The sequence below is a fragment of the Maylandia zebra genome, linkage group LG17 (genome assembly GCF_041146795.1).
Source record: "Maylandia zebra isolate NMK-2024a linkage group LG17, Mzebra_GT3a, whole genome shotgun sequence".
Classification (NCBI taxonomy): Eukaryota; Metazoa; Chordata; class Actinopteri; order Cichliformes; family Cichlidae; genus Maylandia; species Maylandia zebra.
Window position 1 is genome coordinate 17,692,568 of NC_135183.1, and position 15,710 is coordinate 17,708,277.

A 15,710-nucleotide genomic window follows, 5' to 3' on the forward strand; every position below is an offset into this window, starting at 1 on the left:
TCAAGTTTAAAACAACCACACTAAAGCTATTCTGTTATACCTGTATGCAAAAAAAAAATATTCCATAGTTCAGCAATACTGATCAATCTAATAAACTTAAACCTACACCATCCTCCCTATTCTGGTATTTTAAAGAGTACTTAGCATAAATGTTAAGCAACCTAACTAATAGGGTTCCAACTCCCAGCAACAACAAAAATAAAAAAAATAGGGAACCACCCCTCACGCTCCACCTCATGATGCTTAATCGATGTAATCAACCTTAATTTGATGCAGTGTGAAAAAAAATGCACAGAAATCAATTATTTTTCAAGAAATATTAAATAGATTCAACATCTTTCTTCAACAGAATTGCAGACTGCACAGATGGTGCCTTCCCAAAGGAAAAAGTACTATAGCTTACTAGGGTATATATATTAGACTTAATAGTTACTATATACAGTAATTGACTTCTATACATTTTACATCAGATTAAAACTTTGGGTGTAAGATTCAGATAAATATTAAATAATTAAAAGGTAGACATTTTAAATGAGAATAAGAAAGAAAAGTATGTCTTTGTGCCCCCTTTTCCCTGTTAATGCCCTATCGGCCCCCCTGGCTAAACTTTTCTAGATCCGCCCCTGCACAGTTACCAGCGTCAGCTAAAGATCCTCGAGTAGAAAGTAATATTAAATACATTCTAACAACAGCTGATCAAGCTTAAATGTGCTGCTGTTGTTCAGCCGCTGGTTTCCTCTTTCTGGTGCAAAGTGGGCCAAAAGCAAACAAGAGACACAGACTCGCAACAGAAAAGCCGATCAGCTGATCGTTAAGCAGTTTCATGATTGAAGTAGCAGCCGGAGAGGCAATCGCTCATTAAGCTTAACGCAGGAATGCTTTACAAACATTCAGAGATGGACTTACACACTTGCTTTACTTCTCTCGGGGATAACTTTGTCGGAGATGAAATGCCGGGTTGCTAGCGAAGCTCCACATGCTATCCAGACCACCGACAGGTCCTGCATGCCACAGCCGCTCTATCACGTGATGCATACTGCTCCGACGTGCTAACGTTCTGAGGTGAGTTACGGCGTGTTGCAAGTTTTGTGAGGTGCTTTCGTGATATTTAATGGATCGGATTACATTTTTTATTTTTCTCCGATATCCGATCCAGTAATTTAGGTCAGTATCGGACCGATACCGATACGTAATATCGGATCGGTCCATCTCTAATTACGACAGCAAACAAAAAATTAAAGGAAATAATTTGCGTGGTTCAACAGGGTTAAAATAAAAACGTTATTACAGAACCTGAGACTGACTTTACTGAATGATATTTGCAGTTTCCTTCAAACATTTACATAAATTGAAGTTTACAAACTTGTCTAACATATTTAAGTCTTTATGATCATCAAGGACTGAGCTGCTTAACTACAGAAATAAACTTTTTTTTATGTGAGCTGTTAATATTAGTAATAACAGAGCCTGGATGTCACAATATTTCCTTTGTGCAGATGATGAAAAGAAATGCAAATCTTTTCAAATTAAAGACCCCAAATAATTCACAAGGATGTAGGACTGAATTTATTAATTTACAAATACTTCACTTTGTCAATATTATTAATATACATCTTAGTTGTAAACTTTGCTTAGCTATTGTGGCACGAATATACCTCCATACATCATATAAAATGAAGCCAATTTCTGAATTTTTACTGCATCTTTATCCAGATATATAAATAAAAAAAGGATGAGGTGGCTGATTAGTGAACACTTTTTATGGACATTCAAACAGAAGGTTCAAAAATAAAAGTCAACACATTTCACCATCAATAAAATGTATTTATTTGGCAATTTTTCAGTTCTCTCTCTGCTCAGGACCACTTACAGGAAAATATAACCTGAAAATTCAAACATCCATTAAATCCTTTAAATTAAAAAAAAAAACCCAAAAAAACCCTGATTCTGCTTTTTTGTGGGTTGACGGATTTGCAGAGCTGACCCTTAGTGTCGGCGTGAATACTTCTACGGTATAAAAAAGTCACTTCAAGCTGATGGGGCATGAACAACATGTGGAGGTGCACATTTTTCTATAGAGACTACAAGGTGTAGATCCTGGTGTTAGTGTAACAGCTGAGTGTTTTTTAAAAGCGTTCGGCATTTGCAGAAAGGGAGATATTAAACAAGCAATAATTCCAGTCTTTCATTTACAGTCATTAGAAACAGGTGCTCATCAGGTGTAGTTTTACTTTGGACAGAGCTAAGCTAGTCATTTACAGTCTTTATGCTAAGCTAAGCTAAACAGTAAACTCTCAGACTTGAAGTAAAATCCAGCTGAGCATCTCCCTGAAGGAAAGTTTTAATTTTGCTACAGACATTCTTTTAAAAGAAAGGTCACCTAAAAAAACAAAAACAAAAAAAACCCCCAACTTCCCCCCCAAAAAACCCTGACATTTAATAAATGTTTTTGTATTTCTATAGAAGACAACTTGAGTGCATTTTTGTATCAACGCTGGGACCTTTTTTAAATTTTCAGTGGCGGAATATGGCTTTTATATGTTGCTAAGAAATTTACAGTCTGAGAAAATCCAAATCCAAACTGCAATTAGTTTCGTTTAGCACAAAGACTGAAATCAAGGGAAACGAAATCAGAGAAACTGCTAATCAGCGTGTCATCAAAACAGCTACCAGTCAACATAGCTAACATTACAAAGGGTATAAGCAGCCACTGTAATGTTGGGGGTTTTTTTTGTTTGTTTTTTTACATCCTTTTAGCTTTGACCATCTTTGTGATATACTAACATCATCATGGTTATGTTTAATTTTCATTGTTATTAATTAGGAATAAAACATTTGAAGGCTTTTAAAAACAGGTACCCCCCCCCCCCAAAAAAAAAAAAACCCAAAACAAAACCCTGTACCCTATAGATCCTTTTAGCCTAGCTTAACATAACGCGGAAATTGAAATGGGAGGAACCGCAAGCCTAGCCTACACTGGCAAAAAAAACAAACAAACAAACAAAGACAAAAGACCCACACATTTAATAACTACTGTAAATAATTTCAATAACAATGGATTTTTTTTGGATAAAAATATAGAAATGACAGATCTTTGTTTTAGCAGCAATTAGCATTAGCTTGTTAGCTAAACCAGATAAAACTAAAATCTACCTTTAATTAGGTAACAGGCCTCTTTAGCTATTTATACTAAGCTGGGTTAAAGTTGCGGTAACAACACTGGTCAATTTATAAATGGGACATAATGTTCAAAATGCTAATAAAATAATTTCTAACCACAGATATTTGTAGCTAAGCAGGCTAACTGTTTTCGCGTACTTAGCTTGGCAGCTTTTATTAACCTAACATCATTGAGTGAGTTCTTTCATATCACCAGAGAACTGAGGTGGATTATATCAGAGCCAGAAACCAATTGCCCTGCGTTAAACCATGTATTTAGACCACTAGCACTTTGCTAGGTCTATGGAAGCCCACATCTGCCAAAAATAAACTATTTACGATTTTTTTTTTTAAAAAGCTGAAAATATTCACATTTTAGTTCAGGCTCACTATGAATGTGATATTCGTATTTGTCTAATAAAGAAAATGTTTTTCTTTTTATTTCAAATGCATTAATATCAGATATTGTTTGAAGAGATAGCATCTTTAAATTCACCACAGAGGAGAAAAACCAACTGTATTACAGTTAACTGAAAAGGTAAACAATGATTTAATGACATTTCATTAGATTTTTGTTGTCATCAAATCCGTTCTGCATCATTAATTGGCAAACTGTACATCCAATTCAATCCGTGTTAATATGCAGCTGACAACTGTTACTCCTCAAATAAACATTCGCTTTTTGGGTAAATTACGGAGCCTTTTCTTTAAAGAAAAAAAAAAATTACTATCGTTGATTAGATTTTTTTCCCCGCTGGATTTCTTGAGAGTGTAAGATGTCCCCTTTTAACTGGAACCAACAATTTCAGGCACTTTCTCAGCAGGTTGTCCAAAGGCAACGTTTCAGGAAAATTACAGCAAATTACGATGAACACACCGACTTATTCAAACATTGGAAATATTTCCAGGGCGTCACAAAATCTGGAGGTGTGAAGAGCATCTGTACAGATTGTTGCTGTTTCAGGACAGTTATAACTGTTTAGCAGCTCCTTCACAGTAAAAGTGTTGCATAATGAATTGTCCTGAATTGTCACTGCAATATAAAATTAATCGAGCTGCTTCTGCAAACAGCAACGGTCTGTTTTTACAGGAGATTCGCATGATTTAGTTCCGATTTCTACGGTCCTCATATGCCAAGAAAAAGGAATGAAAGTTGTCCAAATTAGAGATGAACAGATTCAAATTTTAAGTTTGGTAAATCAGCATTACTGAATAAATCACAACAATTTCAATGCTAGATTACATTTATTATTGTTCAGATTTTTCTTCAAGTTTTAGATTTTGAGATTTGAGGCATCAAAAGTACAAATACTCAGAATAAGTAATTTCTTCCCCGAAAAAACATTTTTCAATTGCCAAACGTTAAACTATAAGAGACTAGAACAAAATATTTAATTAATAAATTGATGATATGAATAATGTAAAATCTATGAAAGTCATAGAAACTCACAACTTAACTGAATACAGCAAACCTCAAAATATTGAGAAACTGCATCAAAAATGTTAATTACTCAATCAAAAAAATAAAAGTCACTCATGTTTGACTAAATACATCAAAGCAGTTAATAACCGGATAAACTTTTGGAATAATAAACATATTTATGTTTACTTTCACATCACACCTGTTAAAATTTTAATTTCAAACAACCTAAAACTGTGACTTTAAGGTCGAGAAAAAAACCCAAACAAAAAGCCACAGCAAGCTTTTAAGTCACAACAGAGTAACTTGCAACCTTTGCAAATTGTAATTTTTAAATTTATCAAACGAAATGTTTTTTTTTTTTAAAGATGTGTCAGTGCAATAATAAATATAACCATGTACTGATTAATTCAATTTACATGATTTTTGTATTGAAGTAGTAAAACTAATGGTGTGGGTCAAATGTTTTGTATAAAAGTTTCATCGGTGAAATTTATAGTTTTACTTTAAAGTCACGCTTTATAGTAAGTTTAAATATTCACTTTTTATGAAATTATGGAAACCAAATTTTTACGCATTGAGTCCCCATAAGGTAACCAAAAAGAAAATTCAAAAAACAAATACAAAGTTGTGTTAATACTCAGCAAGTTGCATTTATAAGAAAATACCTGGAATAAAATGTTCATTCTGAAAGTGAATTTAATTGAATACTCCATTGATTTATAAACAAAAAGTTTTAAGAACGCATATTTAATTTTTTTGTATAAACTTTTGATGCCACAAATCGGAAACTTTCACTTTTATATTACATTTTTTCCCTGGCATAAATGGGCCTCCGCACATGGTTTCCAGATGGGAATGAATATTTAAAAAACAAAAAGAGACTAAACCTAGGAATTTTATTTACATTTTTAACATCTTATTCTCTTATTTACACTTTGTTCCTCCATTGCATTTTCATTTCCATCTGAAATTAAAAAAAAAAAAAAAAAAAGTCAGCCACTTCCAGCAAACAAAAATGTGGTGTCTATTTCCGTCACGTCTTCGGTTTTAAAATCCACGCCGAGGATCTCTGTCTGATCAGGTAACAAGATAATACTTGATCTGCAGATCGAGTCGGGCTGTAACGTTTCACTTCAAACCTAAAACCAACCGTGCAATCCTCAGCATGTATGTTTAAAAAAAACAAAACAAAAAGCCACATTTTAAATAAGAATAATGCGTCAGCCCTTTTTATTCTTCCTTCTTATAAAACTCAGTCTAGCCTGTTCGGAAATGTGGTTTCTAATGTGAGTGTAAAGCTATCGATTCTTCTAACCTAGAAGGTCACTGAGGATAATTACCCAATCTTTTCCCGACAAGAGGCATCCTCTTCTGAAAAAGGAAAAAAAAAAAAAAAAAAAGCCCTTTCCTCATGGCGTCCACAAAGTTCTCCACGTTTCTGAGCAGACGTGGCGCTCCTGCACATCTGCTGATCTCAGAGGGAGGGGTTTCACCAGGCTTCGTTCCGCCTCCCCGACTTAGACAAGCTGGGCTTTGTTATGCATTTAATTCTAAGTGCAAGAGCAGCGCCTATGCTAAGGTCCTGTATTTTTCAATTGTTGAGTGGCAGTATGACCACTTCCTGTGAAGAGTCCTTCAGTCCCCGTGAACTTCCAGGTTTTTTCCCTACAGTTTTCCTCGCTGGAAGAACGCCTGTTGACATAAAAAAAAGGTCATCAGTAGAAATGAAACAGGTGAACTCGGCCGTAAACCAAGAAAGAACAACAACTCGTACCTTAATGTAGTTTTTCAGGACTTTGACGTCAGGCTGCTGGAGAACCTGGCAGAGCTCCTGATGGATAAAAGAAAAGACAAACTGTTAGCAGGCTTTCTGACACACCCACCTGTCCAACGTCAAACACTAGGTAACGTTCAACCACAGTTCGTCCAAAGTACGGAGAGTCAGCAGGGTCAAACTATATATTACGATACCAACAAGAAACTATCAAGGGCGGGAAAAAAAATGCAAGAACAAAATTATTAAACATATTTAAATAAAGAAACACTTTGAAATGAATAAAACTGAACATAAATAAAGGAACACGTCTCGAGGTATTTTTGGACGTCAGGGTTTAAGCTTTTCTGACCTGTGAAATTTCCGGGGCCACCTGGAGTGATGGCAGGTACTCCTGCTGCAAGAACTGGATGAATTCGAGTCCCTGAAACAAAAACAGCACGTGTTCAAGTGGAAGCGCGGTGACACATAACAAAGCTTGGTCAACCACAAAAACACATTTTTACCCGTTTGAGATGAATCATCTTCAGTGTCAGAGCGCACTCCGACAGAACCTGAAAAAAAGAAAACAGTTGAGGCTTGTCACCAAAATGCGATTTTTCTTTTATTAAAGGTGGAATTAAAGAAACTCACCAGGACCGTCTGTGCATCTGACAGGTCAAAGGTCGGTTTGAGGGGAGCCAGGAAACAGGCTGGGACGATGTGTTTGTAGATAAAGTCGGGGAAGCCCACCATGCCGTCTTTACCTCCTGCAGAAGAAGAAGAGCTCAGAGTGAAGCTCACACCCTGTATTGACCAGCAGGGAGCGACAGAAAACGAGCTTCCTGCTCACAGGACACGACTTCCTGTCGAGGTCATGTTTCAGACTCACCCCACAGCTCCACCAGTTTGGTGAGGATGATGAAGCAGGTCTTCTGCGCGATGGGGTCGGGAAAGTCGACAGCGCCCTGAATGATGGTGAACACGATGCGCTCCATGTTTTCTGCCCCTGGAAACAAAACATTTAACTTTGGCCTGTTCTTTCATTTTAAGTATAATAAGAAAAAAATATTCTGGACCGTTTTCTCCTCTTGTTTCCTTTCCTCATTTGTTTCCTTCTTCCTACCATCTCTTTTTTTCCCCTTCATTCCTTCCCTTCTTCCTTTCCTAATCCATTTTCTCTCCTTCCTTTTCCCTTCATTCCTTCTATGCTTCCTTTCCCTGAATGAGCCCTCCCCTGTGAGGTTCAGACCCTACTTCTGTGTCTACGTGTTTCTTGGCATGCTGAGTGGCGCTCACCCTGATTGGCCATCACCTCGTTCATCCCACTTCCTGCGATGGTCTGGATGAAGCTGAAGTAACTCCTCCTCAGCATCTGCTTCTCCAGTGCCGCTGTCTGGTCGTTCTCTTCTGCCGGGCGTGCCAGAACCTCGAAGATGGCAAGGACGAGGGGCATGAAGATCTGCTGCAGGAAGGGAGACACCTGCCGCTGCCGTGGCAACAGGAGAAGTTTGTTAAGGATGGCGAGTCAGAGTGTGCAGGAAGGTTTGGTGCTGGTTCAGCGGCGGCTTACCTTAAACTTGGCAGTGATCTGGCTGATGAGCGGGATGAACTCCTGTAGATCTTTGGCCTCGCAGTCCTTCAGCATGTGCTCTGAGGCAGCGGGGACGAAGGGCAGCACCTCCTCCTCCATGCAGATGATCATGCGGTGCAGGAACGAGCGGACGGAGCTGCGCAGCACGCTCCGTTGCACGGGGCAGCTGAGTGCGGGCAGGAAGGCCTGCAGGCAGTCCCGGTACACCTCGGTGCAGCCACACTGCTTCACTGTCTGCTTGTTGCTGAAAGCTTTGCTGGTCCGGCTGAAATGCCACAGACGGTGGCGAGGTGAGTAGCACGCCGTGGCGATGGACAGAATAATAAATAAATAGATCGTTGATGGATTCTGACCTGGCGAAGCCGACGGCGTGACTCAGGCAGTCGGCGAGGGCGGTCTGACGCTCCTCCTCAGTCTCCTGGGGGAGTTTGGTGAGTAGCAGGCGGAAGGCGTCCATCAGCGGTGTCAGCAGGCTCCTCATCAGTGCCTGCTTCCTCTCCACAGGGCTCTCGCTGTTGACGATGAGGATGCCGGCTGCCTCAAACATAAAGAGCTGGTCGTCGCTGGTCAGGAGTGCCGGGAAACCGTTTTCCTAGACAGAGAAATGCATGAGTTAGTATAGGAGGAGGAAACAGCAAGAAGAGGCGGTGTTGTGATACTCACAGGTGGAGTGAGCTCCAGCAGGTCCTGAATCCTCGTCAGGATGTCCTCGACGAAGGCATTCATGTGTTTACTGCCAACAGAGAGCGGTAAACGAACACTGGGTTTTAAAGTCAACTGAGCGTATTTTCAATCATTCGTATGTTCTTTCTTAAATCAGACTCTTCGTTCATGGATTCATTAACTACATTAGATTCACATCCGACTGTAATGAGTGTCATTCTATATTTCTGTCATGGAGCAGCCTGAGCAGACGCCTCGGGGCCTTAAGGCCTCACTGAGGGGGCCTCCTGGTCAGATCCACCTCACTCTGCCTTCCAGATTGAGGCTAAGTTCCTTAGCATCATTCTTTCTACTCATGACCACAGCGGAGGTTAGAAATCTTAATAAATAAACAGCTGAGAGCCACACCAGTGAAAGCTGGAGGTCAAAACCTGATAAAGCCGACAGATCGAAACCGTCATCATAAACCACTGAAACTGACTCCAGCCTGAGTTATGAACAGGTTCAGCGTCAGAGGGCAACTTGCTCACACGTTTCATGTCTTTTTTGTCTTTGTGGTAATATAGAAAGAAAAAGAATCATCTGATTTCAAAAGACTAAATATTACAAATTATCTTTTAAAAACATGGCTAGACATGTAGTTTTACAAAAGTTTGCACATGTTCAGTGCGTCCCCCTCCGGACGCTGTCGTCCACACGACAATAAAACTCGTCCCAAATGTTTGTGATGTGTGGACTCACCACTGCTGTTAATCTACCTGCTGGCAACCACAAGAAACTCACAAATCTGATCTAACAGTTTGTGTTTCCATGGCTACTGTGAACGAAACGACAGCTGTAGTTTCTGTTTCATTACGTTAAAAAGAAGCTGGTACAGCTCAAAGAGTTTATGAAACAATATTTTCTCAGGTTGTAGTTTTGCTGTTTTCTGTGTAAACATCACATTTTGTTGTGGTGGAGTTATTCTTGGTGTAGCGCACACTTGTGAAGCCTGTTGCCGCATCAACGGCATCACATGGCTTCCAATGGCAACGGCTTGCCATTGGAAACTGAAACATGTGATATTGTGCAGCAAGTGAAGCTGGACTCACTGTAGGGTTTTGATGAATCTGGAGAACAGGTAGGCCACCCTGCTGCGGACCTTCGGGCTGTTGTGTCTCAAGCCTCGCTGGTCCAGGAACGCCATCAGCACGCCAGGAATGTGCTGTGGCTCCACGATAAAGAACTTGTCGTATCGCACAACCGTTTCAAAGAACTCCAGAGCGACGGAGGTGTGCTGGTAGCTGCTGACACCGCAGGAAACCAGCTAAGGGTTCAAAAAGAAAACGCGTTTAAAATTTTGCCGCACAGGCGCCGAACCACAGCCGAGCGGTCATGTGACTCACCGTCCTCATCATGTCCTGCAGGGCGCTCGTCTTGGCCGTGTCTCCAGAGAAGTGGGCACCATGCGCCGCCGGTAAGGCCTCACCCAGCATGTAGAGCAGCCTGATGGCGACCTCCACCTCCATGAAGGGTGCTGTCTGCCAGTTCCTAAGAGGAGATATTACAGCTGAAACATGGCAGCTGCGTTTTTCCCACCTCTCTAAACAAATCAAAACATTTCTTACTGCATCGTGTTGGTGAAGACGCGGCGGACGGCTTCCAGCAGCAGCTCCGGTGAAACCTGAGCGAGTCGATCCAAAAGCATCTTCAGCTGCTTCCTGTACTCCACAAACATCGCCTCGTCCTCGCCCTGAGAAACAACAACAGCAGGTGTAATGCCTGCCGCTCTGCCCCGCCCTCACAGAGGAAGAAACAGAAACTCACCTCGTTCTCAAAGTTGTACTCGTCATCGTACGTGAGTTTTTTCATTACAGCGAGCATGATGGCCTATGGTGACAGCGAGAAAACTTTTTAATGATTTGCCCTCAGATAAAGACGTGAGAATGCACTGAGCGCGCTCAGAGACTCACCTCGATGTTCGCTTTCTGCTGGTCCGTCAGCTGAGGAAGCTATGAACAGAAAACAACCTCAGAACATTTTAAACCACTGCTGTGAGATCCGAAGGTCCCTAATTTTTAACATGTTCTCACTTTTAAACTTGTTCCTAAAAGTTAGAAAAGCTGCCCGGGCCTCAGAAGCCTCACCTGTTTGAGGACGTGCAGGTACTCGTAGCAGAAGCCCACGATGTTTGCCGAGATGTCGTCATCCTCGTGCACCAGCAGCTGCACCAGCAGAGGCACTTTGGCCTCCACGGCCTGCAGCGTCTCCGCTGCGTCCTTCACGTTGCCGGTTTTCGCCAGCTTGGTCCAGCTCAGCACCAGACTCTGACCCATGCCGTTCACCAGCCGTGAGAACTTGGCCAGGAAGTCCACATCCTCCTCCTAAAGGGGACAGGAAGAGGAAACATAAACATGAAGCTGTAACGGAAACACATTCTGCAGGAACAGTTCAGCGCTGCAAACTTAAGAAAACAAAATCAATTTTTAAACTGATACATGTTTAACGAACCAGCTGTCAGACCACAAACACCAAATCCTCCTTTCATAAACACTGAGTTTTTGTAGAACTGAGGCCTCAGTGTTGCTGCTTTTTTCCTTTAAGTAAAATATTCTTGTGTTAAACGATGATCTACAGCAGCTATTCTTCACTTGGTGTCTTTTGATTAGCTCTGGACAGGCTGTGAACAACGATGATGGATGGACAATGGAAATGTTTCATGTTTACATTTAAGTCACAGCTGGAAATATTTATAAAAACAGCAAAACGGTGCTTTAAGTCACTGTCAGACATTTTCAGGACCCTCGTGAGCCTCTGTGGCTGTGATGGGCGTGTTCCTTGTATCCATGGTAACTCTAACCTGCTCCACGTTGAAGAAGCCTGCTGACTGTAGCACTTGGCACAGAGACTCTACCAGCTTGGTTTTGTCCACTGGATCCATTCCCTTGTTGATGATTTCAAACAGGCAGTCGCAGGCCTCCTCCCTCAGCTCCTCCATGGACATCTGGCTCAGCAGCAGGTTCACGAACCTGAAAACACAAAAACAGGTGAGACGTGATGGCCAAGGGTCAGAAATCATGTATACGACGCCTCTCCCCGTGCTTGTTCTGACCTGTCATTGGCGATGAGGTTGAGGTCGATCCAGGACACGTAGGCTCCGACCACCTCCAAGCACTGACAGGTGAGCTCGGGGTGGGACTGCTGGTACGTCTGCAGGATCTGGAACCAGGACTCCACCAGGCTGGGGATGCTCTGCTCCCTCATGCTGTCTTTGATCAGCGTGTTCCTGCGAGTCTCCTGCAGGAATACATGCAGCGAAATCATCACCAAAGCTACAAACGCTTCCTATGACACATTTCCTGTTGGGTCATGTGACCACTCTTCCTTAGAAACCAGTCTGTTTTTGTGAGTAACGTGTGGGCCAGAGCTCTGCGGGTTTCCTTTCCTGCAGAGGCTTCTTCCTCCCACATCAGCCTGCTCTCCTTCTCTAACTCAGCAACAAATATAAAACACCACCAAAAGTTTTCCCATCATGATCCGCTTTCTGACCTCCGGTGTGTGCAGGATGTCTCTGTCCACCACCTCGGCGTCGATGGCCATCAGTGTCCTCAGGTAGATGTCGACTCCGTGGGGGTTCAGACCCACCAGGGACAGGATGTCGAAGAAGAACTTGGGCCACAGAGTCATGTACTCCATGACGAAGGTGAGGGCGAACACCTGTGCTGCCTTGTTCCTGATGAAGGCCTTCTCGGGCTGAGTGTTCATCAGCTGCGGGGAAGAGGAAGAGACGAAAGACGTGACAGCGAGTCTGTGAGGAGATGTGAGCGAGGCTCAAATCTGCACCACTAAAACAGTGAAAATTACTGTGATGTTTAAACTGGCACAAAGTTGTGACATACCTGAAACTGGAGCCACTTCATTAGAGTCTCTCTGATGAGCTGCTGCTGAACAGCACTCAAACTGCAATGTCTGTAATACACACACACACACACACACGCACACACACACACGCACACACACACACGCACACACACACACGCACACACACACACACACACGCACACACACACACACACACACACACACACACACACACACACACACACACACACACGTGAGAGCAGCTCCAGCAGGTAATACTCATCATGTGATCACGTGTGAAGAAGCTTCTTTCTCACCTGAACTTGATCTGATGCTCCAAGACTTGGAAGCAGAAGAATTTGACGTGGTCATCACTGAAACACAGAAATGCATTTAACAGCTGCAGGTACGACTCTAACACACCTGTGGTGTGTGGGCGGGGCACTCACCTGTAAATCCCTTTGGCGAGAGCCTCAGCACAAACCTCCCAAGCGTCCTGAGACTCCTTCAGCTGCTCGAAGTAAGCGATAGCCTGGAAATACACAGAAGGGCGACATCAATGACATCACCAGCTATTGCTCTACTCAAGCAGCTCTCACACCTCCTCCTCTCCTGCACCTTTACATCCGCAGAGGGTTTACTGGTGCTGATGTCAGGTTTTGATCTGAGTGTGCTCTGCTTATCTTGTTTCTATTGGATGCTGATGGAGCTCCAGATGTTTTTTTAGCAGGCCAGTTCAGCACCTGAACGCTGTCTTTAACTAAGAAGTCGTGTTTCTGGAAGCTCTGCACCGTGTGGTTTGTGTCTCATCTTTGAAACGGAGCAACAGAAGTGTCTTCAGCGTGTTTAAGTATGACTAAATGCAGTTTTGTACCAGCTCAAACACAAACACAGTGAGAAAAGACCTGTAAACATCTGCAGGATGAAGTGAAAGTGGCAGATAATCTGTCAGGCTGGCCGGATGCATTCATGGTGCAGAGCATCCTCGTTCTCTAGCAGAGATTTAAACCTGATCTCGTGATTATTCCTCCAGATCCTCTGAACAACCTGAAGCTTCAGTACCCAGACTCTTCCTTCACTCCACTGATTAACCTCATTTTTGCTGCGTTACTTCTGTTAAAGTACCCGTGACATTGAGTAAGATTTACTACTTTCAGCTCCTGACGTGTCATCTTTGAACCATTTTCAACTCATGCATCTGTAAACCCATCCTGCTTGATTTTTGTGACTGTTTTGGGTGTGTGGGTGGGGGGTATCAGTGGCGATGTGTGGTAGTGCCTCACCCTCTGCCTGTAGCGGGCATCGGCGTTCGGGTTGAGCCCCAGCAGGGCCTGCTCGTCCATGACTACAGCGACAGACTGGCAGGCCATTCGTGGGTTAGCTTTCCTCCAAGGCTAGTTCACTCCTCTCTGCTGCTGCCGGCCAGAACTCTCTCATCTGCAGCAAGGAAAGAGACGATTGTCACAGCACAGGTTAGTGAGATTGAAGCAGATTAATTAGATGATTTAAGGGCAGTTACAGGTTTCAGGTGTCATTTGTTCAGGTAAACTGTTTCAGCAGAAGCCAAAGAAACACGATCAGCTTTAGAGTTATTAAGGTTACAGTTAAAGAAGCACAAGAGACTTATTTTTAGTGAATAATCAGAAATCCCAGGAAAACATACAGACTCCATTAAATAAAAAGTGAATGGACTCCATTAAAAAAAACAAACAAAAAAACCACACATCACATTTAGTTAAAAACTCTGTTTTTCATCTCTTGCTCCCATCCTAGTGCCGTTAAAGTTTTATTTATTTTAATTTGTCCTTCCTTTCCTTCATCCTACTTTAGTTATATTCCCTCATTCATATCCTACTTCCTTCCTTCTCCCCTTGATTCCTCCATTTTAAAAACTCTTCCTCTTCCTTTTCTGCCTCTTCTTGCTTATTTCTATCCCTTTTCTTAATCTTGTCCGTTGTTCTTTCCTTTGTGTACTTAAGACTTGTTGTTGCTGTTTGTAAATACAAATGTAATGAATAAAAGACTCAAAGTATGTGACTGATGTTGTCAGATAAAAGTAATAACTCAAAAAGAAAGGCTCCAGAGATGTGGCTCTTTCCAAAGGCCATTCCCTTTTTATCAGATTAGTGGAAATTTGATTCTGCACTGTAGTGATGATAAACACATCAGATCTAGGTTGTAGTTTCAGTGAAACATGTGAGCAAGGGTGGGATGATTAAGTTGATTATTAACACAGCTGGATAAACAGGGCGCCTCTCTACCAAACTCCATTCACTTTTTATTATATTTCAATAAAGAAAGGTTTGGGTGCTCTTCTTAACCTTATTAGCTTCGTTTTTTTTTTTAATTCACCAAGTACGTGGTCGAGTAGGTGTACACTGCTGTACAGTAATAACACATGGGTAATCTGCTGTAGAAAACGGGCATTTCTCTACCAGACTCCATTCACTTTTGGCCCAATTTAGAGAATTTGTCCAGCGTTCTTATAAAACCAGATGTAATCAAAATTACAGACTGAATTACGTTGGCTATGTACTATGACAGGTAAATAGGTGTCCAGCTGATAGTCAGTCCAGGTGAGCTGGCAGTGCTCTTGCCCGCAGTGACAGCTCGGGTGGCGTTTGTGGACGACGGAGACCGAGGGTGATGCAACACGGGGCCAATACTCCAGCCTCCATGTTTACACCGAAACACCACCCACAGCACACGGTCTCATCTCTACCGAACACCTGAGCCCCAGGCGGATATCTCCATGTCGCAGCTCCTGGATGAAGCCCACCTTCGTCAGTTAGCTCCGAGCTAACACCTTCACATCGGAACAAACTAGCTGCTAACGCCAGCTAGCCTGCTAGCCGCTGAACTCGCGGGCGGGCGGAGGGCGCTCCTCGCATGGTTGAAACTCAACCAAACCCCGCCGACTTCACCCGAAGGTGTTTAATTAGATCGGCTGTGACGGTGCGGGGGAGCGGATGGAGCCGAGGGAGGTTCTTCCCCGGTTTATGACGGCCCGGTGAGGCTACCTGCCCGCGGCTCCGCGAGCTCCACAGCAACTTAAGCCTCACGCAAAAAAACTCAGCAAGCCTCAGCCCCGTTTGCAGTTCACAGACAGAGCTCAGAGGGGAGAAGAAGAATGAGATCCTACCTTAATGAAACCGTCCTCCTCCGGTGGTTCTTCTCCGTCAGCGCCTTACAGAGCCGCCGGGAGTACCACTGCACGAAGCGTGTCCGCGCACGATCACTTCCGGCTCACCGCGCGTGACCCGGAAGAGGGTCCGCCG

At 42.8% G+C, this 15,710-nt stretch overlaps 1 protein-coding gene across 1 annotated transcript; it reads right to left on the reverse strand.

Annotated features, from left to right (window-relative positions):
* Nucleotides 1–1,803: 1,803 nt before the first annotated feature.
* Nucleotides 1,804–15,710, reverse strand: xpot (exportin, tRNA (nuclear export receptor for tRNAs)). Its single transcript, XM_004564868.3, has 24 exons — nt 15,575–15,710; nt 13,716–13,869; nt 12,882–12,964; nt 12,750–12,806; nt 12,471–12,540; nt 12,121–12,339; nt 11,684–11,868; nt 11,432–11,600; nt 10,719–10,955; nt 10,545–10,583; nt 10,399–10,461; nt 10,200–10,324; nt 9,978–10,122; nt 9,684–9,898; nt 8,593–8,662; nt 8,283–8,521; nt 7,909–8,194; nt 7,635–7,824; nt 7,228–7,344; nt 6,990–7,105; nt 6,863–6,910; nt 6,709–6,780; nt 6,357–6,413; nt 1,804–6,274 (listed from the first exon to the last, which is right to left on the reverse strand). Exons 2-24 carry the CDS (start codon nt 13,800–13,802, stop codon nt 6,248–6,250), a joined length of 2,916 nt encoding a protein of 971 aa, XP_004564925.2. The 5' UTR covers nt 13,803–13,869; nt 15,575–15,710; the 3' UTR covers nt 1,804–6,247.

What these genes read in the sequence shown, in the direction of transcription:
- xpot (XM_004564868.3), bottom strand. Translation starts at nt 13,802, where the DNA reads ATGGCCTGCCAGTCTGTCGCTGTAGTCATGGACGAGCAGGCCCTGCTG. An exon ending in GCTTCTTCAACGTGGAGCAG is followed by an intron (nt 10,956 to 11,431) that starts GTTAGAGTTACC and finishes TGTCCCCTTTAG; the next exon opens with GAGGAGGATGTGGACTTCCT. An exon ending in TGGCCCCGGAAATTTCACAG is followed by an intron (nt 6,414 to 6,708) that starts GTCAGAAAAGCT and finishes TTTATCCATCAG; the next exon opens with GAGCTCTGCCAGGTTCTCCA.